This window comes from Hemitrygon akajei, chromosome 21, assembly GCF_048418815.1.
Source record: "Hemitrygon akajei chromosome 21, sHemAka1.3, whole genome shotgun sequence".
Taxonomy (NCBI): Eukaryota; Metazoa; Chordata; class Chondrichthyes; order Myliobatiformes; family Dasyatidae; genus Hemitrygon; species Hemitrygon akajei.
In genome coordinates this window covers 31208884-31220144 of record NC_133144.1, presented here as the reverse complement: position 1 = coordinate 31220144, position 11261 = coordinate 31208884, and the positions used below count along the sequence as shown (strand labels likewise).

The 11261-nt window shown below is 44.9% G+C and overlaps 1 protein-coding gene across 4 annotated transcripts in view; it reads left to right on the top strand.

The window, feature by feature from the left end:
* Positions 1 to 954: 954 nt before the first annotated feature.
* Positions 955 to 11261, top strand: part of fam219b (family with sequence similarity 219 member B) — a 42995-nt gene continuing 32688 nt past the window's right edge. For 3 of the 4 annotated variants that reach the window (XM_073025072.1, XM_073025071.1, XM_073025074.1), the window contains exon 1: positions 3294 to 3423. In XM_073025072.1, coding sequence (XP_072881173.1) covers positions 3367 to 3423 — 57 coding nt within the window. In that variant the 5' untranslated portion in view covers positions 3294 to 3366. Of the gene's footprint in view, positions 1132 to 3293; positions 3424 to 11261 lie in introns of those variants that run through there. The other variant, XM_073025073.1, reaches the window with a different exon arrangement.

Genomic DNA, 11261 nt, shown 5'->3' with positions numbered 1-11261 from the left:
AACAACCAACAAGCCACATTGGGCTTGCTTGTGGTAAAAACAGGATGGCCAGCAATGTGGGACCATGATTGGCTGAGGCAACTACAACTTGATTCAAGATCTGTCCACCATTTGCATGCCACATCCCCAACAACATAATAACCTGAAGGCAAATTAAGAAAGATGATGCCACAGCAGGGTTCAAGGATGGCAGTGGAAAACTCAAGCATATCAAGGGTAAAATAGTATTAAATGAAAATGCCATATGCAGATTATTTTTACCATGCTCTTCCGGTTCTTTATAGAGTAAAGTAGCCAGTGAGCTAGATTGCATGGAGGCTGAAGGAATTCTTTCCAAGATTGAGTGGAGCTCAACAACAATGCCAGTGGTCCCAGTAGCCAAGAAGAATGGATCTGTCAGCATTTGTGGTGTTTCTAAGGTGACAGTAACTCAAATAACCACACATTACAACAGTGCAGAAGAGTATCTCTGAATCCACAACATATTGTGGATGTGTTTCAGCAGCAAAAGACTCCGAACATGCACTCAGTGGCCACTTTGTTAGGTACAGGAGATACTAATAAAGTGGCCACTGAATTTATAGCACAACACACCAAAAATTGTGTCATTTTGGGGGCTTTCTGCGTTTGTGAAACATGGCATGTAAAATTAAGTTTTCATTTTAAGGTGACATTGTGCAAGAGCATGACCAAAAATAAAATCTGTTAAAGTTAAACAAAAGAAAGTGCAAAATTTACTGAATATTATTTGATAAGCTAATTCTTAAAAGCCTGATAACTAAAATTTCAATCCAACTCTGACATTTCACTCTGTTTTGCTACCGTGTCTTCAGGGGATCAGATTATCAAGAAAACATATTTCCATCCAAAAAATATCACGTAGTGAATTATACTACTGATGACAGAACTCAGCCGGAAATTTCAACTGTGTATTCCTCACCATAGATGCTGCCTGACTTGCTGATTTCCTCCAGAACGTTGTGGGTGTTTACTTTCTAGTCTGGTGAGAAACTTTCCAGTGATCGACGCTACCATTTGTCCGTGGAAGCAGCCCCTCACCACTCTTCTCGTACTCCCATATGTTGGAGAGTGGATTGAGTTGCAAGACACTTCAGTACAAGACTCACTTAGGTAAGAGGCTGTGAATCAGACAATGCTTGTTGATTTTAATAAAGCCCTTTATTTCCAGGGGATCTTTCATAAAGCCACTTTGAAAGACTTTTTAAGGATAATTGCTATTGTGATGCTGTGGGCAATTTATACACAACAAGCTCTGACAATAATCCCCACTGTCCAAACCATGGTCTCTTCTCACTGCTGCCAAAGGCAGGATGTACAGGAGCCTTAGGTCCCACACCATCATTTTCAGTGGCAGCTATTACCTACCGACATCAGGCTGCTGAACCAACGTGGGTAACTTCACTGACCTCAACACTGAACTCATCACTGAATACAACTTATGGACATACTTTCAAGGACTCTACAACTTTTCCTTTTCAGTGTTATTTATTTACGATTTATTTATTATTAATAGGTTTCAATAGGTGTGTTTAATGTCAGAGAAATGTATACAATATGCATCCTGAAATTCTTTTTCTTTGAAGACATCCACAAAACCAGAGAAGTGCCCCAAAGAATGAATGACGGTAAAAACGTTTGAACCCAAGCCCCCCCAGCTCCCCCTCCCATGCACAAGCAGCAGCAAAGCAATGACCTCCCCACACCCACCAGCAAAAAGCATCGACACCCTCCACCGAGCACTCAAGCGTGCAGCAAAGCATCAATAAAGACACAGACTTACAATATCCCAAAAACTACTCGTTGACCCGTTAATTCGACATACCACAGGCCCTCCCTCTCTTTCCCTAATAAGGGAAAAAAGAGGAGTCCCCGTTTCACAGTGAGAGGGGAGACATAACAAACAACTCACTGATTTATGATGTTAAGAGTCTGTTGCATCGCTTTTTCTGAGCTCTGCACCCGTATTGTCGGCACCAAAAAGGTGCAGCTCTGCGGGTACACAGCCCCTGGCAGCTAACCCGCTGCTCTTGATATTCCATGTTCTCCCGCAATGCTTCAGTCAGGGGCACTGGCTGAATCAGCACTTCCCCAGAGCCATGAAATCCTGGAACCCTGAAGGCATGCTCGTCTTCTAGGCCGCGCCCTTGGGATATCAAAAAGCGTCTGGTCATGAGGCCCTGAGAGCGGGTCCATTCCTGGGAATCATGTCCTATCCACGCAATGATACAGATCTCAGCAGGCTAATTAGTATCAATTGAAGGAAAATGAACAGTCAACATTAAAGGTCTAGACCCTACATTTGGATGATGCTGAATTTCATTGTCTGGTGTCCAGCCCACTCATGAGTCCAGACCATAGGAGTGCTTCCATGTTTCAGCTTGAGTTACCTGCTCATTTTGAATTCACTGGTAAATTTATGACACCAATCCAGATGAAATATCTCAAACTGTATCATCCACTGTCCATTTCCACACATAGAAGCTCCAGGACCTGCTGAGCTCCTCCAGCGTCCAGCACGTTGCTCCAGATTCCAGCATGCGGGATCTCTCTTGCTGAAGCAGCCTAGATTTATATACATGAAGTGCGACGTGACACTGGGCTTTGCAGCAGAGGGTGTAGGGTAACGTACAGAACTCACAACCGCCGACATTGGGTTGGGCTTCACTTTAAGAGGCTGGTCTGATGTGATGAGGTAATTACGTAAAGGACTGTTACCACGATTTGTGTTCAGTTTTTGGTGTTCAATAAATGAAATGCTCTGGCTTTTCTTAAACATAAGACACCTCCATTGTTTTATTTGTGAAAGTCTACAAAGAAACGGACTTGCAGCCGTTCAGGAGACCAGTTCATCACCAGAATCTCAGAGCAGTGAAGGGTCTGTACTGAATGCTGGTCTGGTAGGTGAAGGGCAGAAACCAATGCAGGAAAGTGGAGGGACGGTGATGGGGGATGTAGGCTTTCCCGATACTGTATCAGCTAACAGAGGGTGGGGTTAGCAACCAACCCCCTATCAGATGATGAAAGAGGGGGTAGGACCTTTCCTATAACTGCTGACTGAGAGGCAGGGCCATCTTTGTATCAGCTGACACAGTGGGTAGGGAACTCTTATATCAGCTTACCAGAGGGTGACGGCTATAACAACTGAGCAAGTAGGTGTGCCCAGCTCTCAGTCAGCTGATCGAGGGGCGGGGTCATCAGCTGTTTGGGAGCGGGGTTAGTGACACCCCATATCAGCTGACCAAGGGGCGGGTCCATTTTTTCCCCTCTTCAGTTGGTAGCCTCTGCTCCGGATGCGGAAGTGTGTGATGGCGTCCTGGTGGTGAGTGGAGAGGCGGCACCGAAGCTATGGAGCCTGCGGAGCTCTACTGTCCATTGGACGGACCGCAGCAGCCCGGGCCCTCGGTAATGGTGGGAGGAGGGGATCGGGGATGGAGGGAGGGGTTGCTGAGGGAGTTAGTACCAGGGGAGGGGTTGTCAGGTACCGGGGGGAGGGGGTGGAAGAGATCAGCCGAACAGGTACCGGGGTTGTGGGGTGGGTATTGTGGATGGGTGGATCCGGCCGGGTTCCGAAGGGATTGGGGTGCGGGTACCAGGGGAGGGAGGATTGGAGCCGCTGACTATGGGGACTACGTGGAAACTGGGAGAAAGGGGTCCGAGTACCGGGGTGGGTTACTGAGCGGGGGAAGCTCCTCGGACTCGGGTGGGATGGAGGTGTACTGGTGGGGTTATGAGCCCATTCCTCGGGAGAAGTGTTGGATGATGTGACTGTCGTACTTTGTAGAATGACTAGTTTGGCAATAAGATTCATTTTGTCGTGTTTCTATTCGTTCCCTGGTGATCGTCAGTTATAATGAGCTGATTCATTGCTCTTTCATCAGTTCTTTTCTATTTTCGTGTCGCCTTTTTATCTCTTTAAGCACAGAATTATTCGAATGTTCTTGTATGTTAAATGGGATGTTGTGTTCTGACTGAATTCTGGGCTGGATGAATTAAAGCTAATTAATTGCCTCTGGCGAGTTTTGGATTAGTGCCTAATTGAATTTATACTCTGAATTTAGAACCTGTGTCTGATGTAGTAAGCAGACTTGGTCTGAGGCTCTGTTTGCAATTATGTCTCCCTCTCTGTGTAGTTAGTTTGCTACTGTTTAAGTGAGGTATCCACTCCCCTGAATTTAATAATCCCAATGATAGGCACTGAAGATGGCCACTTGGTCAGGATTACTTGTGTAGAATGACTGCATGGATCCACTGTTTTTCTGGTTGCATACTTGACCTAGGGGGTGTTTGTGGTATTTGTGGGCATGTTATATAGTTACAGTGAGCATGGCAACACTTGTGGGGTTGCCCTGCATAATCCTTACTGATTTAATTTCGTGTGAACAACACATTTTACTGTATGTTTCAATGTACGCATGAGAAATAAAGTTAATCTTCAAGTCGTAGAGTAATCCAGCTTTGTGATGGCATTTCAGCCTAACTTGTCTATACAGACCAAGGTTGTCCTCTAAGCTAGTCCCATTTGGCCCATATCCTTCTAAACCTTCCCCATGCATATACTTGTCCAACTGTTTTAAGTATTATTGTACCTGTCTCAGCTACTTGTTCTGATATTTGTTCTATATACGAACCACTCTCTGCGTGAAGGTGTTGCCCCTCAGGTCCCTATTAATTTTTTGCCTCTTACCTTTACTACCGTGTTCTCTAGTCTTTGGTTCCCTGTGATGTACAGGACAAACAAAGCTCTGTGATTTCAAACAAAGCTGTTGAGTGTAGCCAAATTGATGAGTTAAATCACTAGTGAGTATGTGGTGAGTCTTGTTGGTGAGGGCAGGTGGGAAACAGTTTTACAGTTTGTAGTTTCAGTTGAAAGTAAACGGAGAAGGTATTAGTATATTATCCCCACGAGGCATAGGAAGAAGGCTGATAATGTCACATTTCAATTTTAGGAAGAGCATTAGCACAACTGATTAATTGTGGGGATCTGGATGACATTGGTAAGGTGACATTTATTATCCGCCTCTAATTGCTCCTTAAACGTGACCTGCTGGTGGAATTGGAAATAGTTTAATAGTCAAATACTTTGGTGGGTCAGGAAATGAATGTAGACGAGACTAGGTTAGGGTGGCAGAATTGTTTCCCTGAGGGGGCTTTGTTGAATGGAAGGTTTTCATCCAGTACTTTTGTGGCCACCATCACTGTTTCTTTTAAACACGCACAAAATGCTGGAGGAACTCAGCAGGTCAGGGAGCATCTATGAAAGGGAATAAAGAGTCAATGTTTTGGGCGTATCCCCTTCAGGGGATTTGGCATGCTGAGTTCCGCTAGGTGCGTGTCTGTGTCCGTCCAGCATCTGCAGAATCTTCTGTGCTCATCATTTCTTTTAAAGTTTAGGTTTAAATTCCACAGCAAGTTTTCTTTTGTTGTTGTAACTTATGGTTTTGACTTTGTGATATGAATTGTGTGCACCTTGGGGAAAGTGTTCTTTCAATGCTTTCATAGGAAGTAGACTGAAGTAAATAACTTGTGTTTTACTCCATGTCTAGTGTGTGGATGGTTGGGTACATGATTATAGAACTTTGTAGGTAAAGCAGATGATCAGACATGTCATGGCCAAAAGAACATATCCTGGGTGATATGGTAGCATTATGCTAACTGCTACCACAGTGCTAGCAGTCACTGATCGAGGTTCAACTCAAAACTATTTACTCATGACCGAGTAGGTTTCCTCTGGGAGCTCTGGTTTCCTCCCACATTTATAGTTGGGATTAATGAGTTGTGGGCATTCTGTATTGGTACTGAAAGTGTGGCGACCCTTGCAGGCCGCCCAGTGTAATCCTCACTGATTTGATCTGATTGAAATGATGCATTTTACTGGATGTACTGATGGGATCAATATTGACTTCCTTACGGGAAAGTTTTCGGGAGTAAACCCCGAGGACAAATCGGAGCTGGAGTCCCTAAGACAGTCTGGCGTTGTCTTCAAACTGACTCTGGCAACTCCTGTGACGTCACTGGTGCCAAGCTGTGCCAGCCCTTGCCCTTCCCTTGGACAACATTGGTGGTGTGGAGAGGGGAGACTTGCTGCTTGGACAACTGCCAGTCTTCCACACAACCTTGCCCAGGCCTGCACCCTGGAGAGACTGAAGCAAGACTTTCCAGGCGCAGATCCATGGTCTCGCGAGACTAATGGTCCACATTGATGTACATGTGCACAAATAAAGCTAATCTTTATTTTTGGAGGTTTATGAATTGGTTATGAGGGAGTAAATGGTGCACTGAAAGAGCAAAAAATTATGGAGAATGACAGCTTGCCTTTGTGTCAGTAACTCATACCAGAGCACTTCACAGGAACCTGATCAAATGAATCTTCAAACAACACACACAAAATGCTGGTGGAACACAGCAGGCCAGGCAGCATCTATAAGGAGAAGCACTGTCGACGTTTCGGGCCGAGGCCCTTCGTCAGGACTAATGAATCTTCAGTTGTTCTTGTTCCCAGTTTGGGAAGTCAGAGGCAAACATTTCCACCAATGACATCTTTGTCATTAGCTGCCCAGGTTCCTAACTCCAGACATCACTTTTCACACCTTCCTTCTATGATCACCATCAGAATTATCTATAAGACTGGACCTAAAATCTCCTTGAGAACTGGGTGTTATCCTCCATTTGACAGGGCTCCTGCAAACACCTTTGGGATGTTTAAGATTTCTAAGATGTCTAAGCTGAAGATTTCACTAAAGTGCAAATATTTTGTTTTATGATGCCCCAATTAATCCTCCCCTGTAACTATTCACAGAAAGCCAAACAGAAAAGTTTGGCTGTAATTAGCCCTGAAATTTGTATAAGACCAGAAGATATAGGAGCACTCCAACCTCAGTGTGGACTCAACGCAGCAGTAGCGGAGGCCAGGGCTGACATGTCTGAATGGGAAGAAGAATTAAAATGGGTGGCCCCTGGGAGATCCTGCTCCTTCTGGCGGACAAGGTGGAGGTGCTCTGCGAAGCGGTCTCCTATTCTGCGTCTGGTCTTACTGGATACAGTAGATATGACCCTAACAGACTTGCAGGTGAAGTGTTGCCTGACCTGGAAGGACTGTTTGGAGCTCTGAGTGGTATTGAGAGAGGAGGTGCAGGGGCAGCTGTAGCACTTGTTCTGCTTGCAAGGATAAGTGCCAGGAGGGAAGAGGCACTCGTGAGCCCAGCTATGCCTGTCTTTTTGGCTACATGGAACAGTGTATGTTCCAAGCCTATACTGATAGTATATTTTCTGACGCTACCTCGACAACTGCATTGGTGCTGCTTCCTGTGCTCATGCAGAGCTCATCGACTTCATCAACTTTGCCTCCAACTTGCACCCTGCCCTCAAATTTACGTGGTCCAGTTCCAACACCTCTCTCCCCTTTCTCCATCTGTCTCTATCTCTGGAGACAGCTTACCCATTGATATATTTTATAAACCCACTGATTCTCACAGCTATCTGGACTAATCCTCTTCCCACCCTGTTACTTGGGGGGTGGGGGGAAAGCCATTCCTTTCTTTCAATTCCTCAGACTCCACTGCATCTGTTCTCGGGATGAGATTTTTCATTCCAGAACTAAGGAGATGTCCTCCCCCTTCAGAGAAAGAGGCTTTTCTTCCTCCTTATCAATGCTGACCTCACTCGCATCTCTTCCATTTCATGCATGTCTGCCCTCACCCCATCCACACACTACCCCTCCGGGGATAGGGTTCCTCTTGTCCTCACCAACCACCCCACTAACCTCCTCATCCAGCACATAATTCTTCGTAACTTCCTCCATCTCCTATGGAATCCCACCACCAAGAACATCTCTTCAGCCTCCCACCCCACCACCAACCCCCAGTTTCTGCTTTCCGCAGGGATTGCTCCCTACAAGACTCCCTTGTCCCTCCTTACAGAACTTACTCCAGGCACTTATCCTTGCAAGCAGTCAAGTGCTACACCTGCCCCTATGCCTCCTCCCTTAGGGCCCCAAACAGCCCTTCTCAGTGAGGTGACATTCCATGTGAATTTGGGGTCATCTATGGTATCTGGTGCTCCCAGTGTGACCTCTATATCGGTGAGACCTGACATAGACTGGGAGACCACTTCACCGAGCACCTACACTCTGTCCACCAGAAAAAGCAGGATCTCCCAGTGGCCACCCATTTTAATTCCACTTCCCATTCCCATCCAACATGTCAGTCCATGGCATTCTCTGCTGCCATGCAGAGGCCAACCTCAGGGTGGAGGAGAAACACCTTGTATTCCTTCTGGGTAGCCTCCAATCTGATGGCACGAACATCAATTTCTCAAACTTTTGGTATGCCCTCCCATCTCCTTCTCTATTTCCTTATTCCCTTTTCCCTCTCATCGTATCTCCTTACCTGCCCATCACTTCCCTCTGGTACTCCTCCCCCTTCCCTTCCTTCCATGGCCCTGTGTCTTAACCTGTCAGATTTCTCCTTCTACTGCCCTTTATCATTCGCCAATTGACTTCCCAGCTCTTAACTTCACTTTTCCCCTCTCTCCCAGTTTCACCTATCACCTTGTACTACTTCCTTGCTTACCCTCATACCTGCCTGAATAATTTTGATCTTCCTCGGTGCTTTAATCGGTGGGAGATGGAGTTGGTCATGGCTTGCACCCTGTTTCCAAGCTTCCTGGCTTCCAGGCCGCAGGGTTCGCAGCCTTGTGGAACCCTCTTGGAGTCAGCAAAGTGCCAGATTGCCCGAACAGGTTGAAAACACACTGCCAGAATGTAGATTACGGGTTCTCACAGTAGCAGAACCACATCTGAAATGAGAAGAGATGAAAGGAGATGCTTTGTGAACTATCTTGATGTTATATTTGGTACTGTTGTTCACTGGTGCCATCTTCGTCCCATAAATCTGAACACCCTTAATAGATCCCTTAATGCAGTTAACTCCCAGCTGTGTATACTATGGTACATTTCTCCATGTAATTCATTATTGTGTAACTCAGTAAAATGACAGTTTCTGTTTGCTTTGAGTCTGAAGTCCAAATGTAATTTCCGATATTAAAAGTGAAGTGAGAGAAAACAAGGGGAAAATAAATTGTTGTGCGGTATGTTCACTTCCTTGTATATATGCTGAGAGGGTCAGGTGCTTTATTTAATGAATTGTGGGTTACAGGAGTTAAGTGCTTCCAGTAAGATTACCATTTCTGTGACACTTCATCCAGTATGCATTTGCAGAAATCAGGTGTGTGGTGAAACGGCTTCTGTCTGCCAGTAATTAAGAATTTAAAAACAAACGGTTGGATATAGACAGATGGGTTCTTCAGTTGAATTCAAAGTCTTTTTCTTGTCACAGCCATGTCCCTCCCTCATTCTTGTTCTCAGCTCAGTGTCTACTGTCCATTCAATCTCTCCATTCTCCCTCTTTTGTATTTCTAACACAGCCCACTCTTTAGAGCTCCCTGCTTTTGTTTCCTCTGCTCCAACATTCATTTTGTTTATCGTCATGCATAGATCCTTTTCACCTCTGAAAGATTTGGTTACTAGTTATGATGAACAGTGCGTAATTGCAAATGACACTCTGATCAATCAGTTACACCGTTTTCTGTTGATGATCCCTGCATTTTCCGGTTAATTCTCAGTAACTGGTGTTCGTTTTTTTTCCATCCATACTGAGCTGTACTAATCACCATGAAGATGTTACTTTTCACAGCTTATGCTGTTTTACTAATGTAAAAAGAATCCAGCTAAACAGCTGGTGGTCATTTGCTGCGCAGCCGTTGTATTTGTGGTGCTTTGTTGCCTTCACTAATGTACAAAGCGATGTCAGACAGCTGTTGACAGGGCTACCTTCAGTAACAACAAGTATTTGTGAAAGGCCTTGACTTTTTTTTATCTCTCTGGGAGGATGCCAAGCAATATTTGACCGCAAACCAATAACGGAAATGAATAGTTATCCAAGAAGTTAGGTGGATTGGTTACATATCAGGTAGAGTCTTTAAAGGGTGAGTCGTGACTTAGAGAGGGAATCCCCAAGCTCAAGACTTTGACAGATGAAGATCGTAGTTGCCCCTCGTGGAGCAGTTACCTAGTGAAAGTGCAGCACTCCTGTAGGTTTATTATGGTGGATGATTCTGGAGGTAGCAAAGTTTGAGTACATGAATGTGAAATCAAGACATTTGGGACAGGACTACTTGAGGCTAGGAGGCTGGGTGCAAGCTCAATTCTCTTCAAATCTGAATTCAGATAATAGGCTGGTGTATGAATTATCTATCACTGGATAAATTTTCTGTTTTATTAAGTCCACTTTCCTATGCCAGAATGTAGATCTGTAGATAAAAGCTCAGAGATATCTGTTCGGCTTAGTTATTTAAAGATGAAGTGCCTGTCTTGTACTTGCATTCTAAAGATCAAAAATATTGCTTACCTATAAGTCCTGAAGTCCAGATTGGAAGCTCACTTTGGGGCCCAGAATCTGTGAATCTCTTCGAGTCCATGGCCACTGGAAGCCAAATTTGAAGCCAGTCCTGGAGTTGAAGAGCTGTGTGTGCACGTGGGTATGTGGGTTGGTGGCAGGGAGCAATGGGAGTTGTTTTGCTGTTGCTGCTTTGTCACTTGTGTTCTGATCTGCCAAGCATTGTGGGCATGCTGTGTTGGCACCGGAATGTATGGCAACTCTTGCAGGCTGCCCCCGACGCATCCTTGGGTGGGTTGGTTGTTAACACAAAGGACATATTTCGCTCTGTTTTGATGTACATGAGATAAATCTGAATCTGCACGTGGATCCCTTATAAAACAGGTGTATGTGCTTTTTGTCCCTGAATAATGAATAAAGTTTAAAACCACTTTCAGTTCTATCATTCTGATTTTGCAGAGGTGCATCTTTCACTGAGTTCATTTTGTAAACCTTATAAAAGTTTTTCATGTATAACTTAAGATATGATTTTGAAGTTACTTGCCTTATGATGGTGCCTGTTGGAAATGGCCAATCCTGGAACTCCCCAGCCAAAAAAAAACATTAGATTTCCTTTACCTTGAGGGCTGCTGAGAATGGGCAATAAAAGCGGGTCACCAATGACGAACAAATCTCAGATGAATAAACGAGGATATACCTTGTGTCTAGATTCCAAATTAGTAACGTGGTTGATGGATTAGAACACAACTCCTGTACGTTGCCTTGTATCAATGTACTTCAGCCACATTTCCATGCCCCCCCCCCCCCCCCCCAATTCCTACTCAGTGTTTGTACTTCTATTTGCTATTT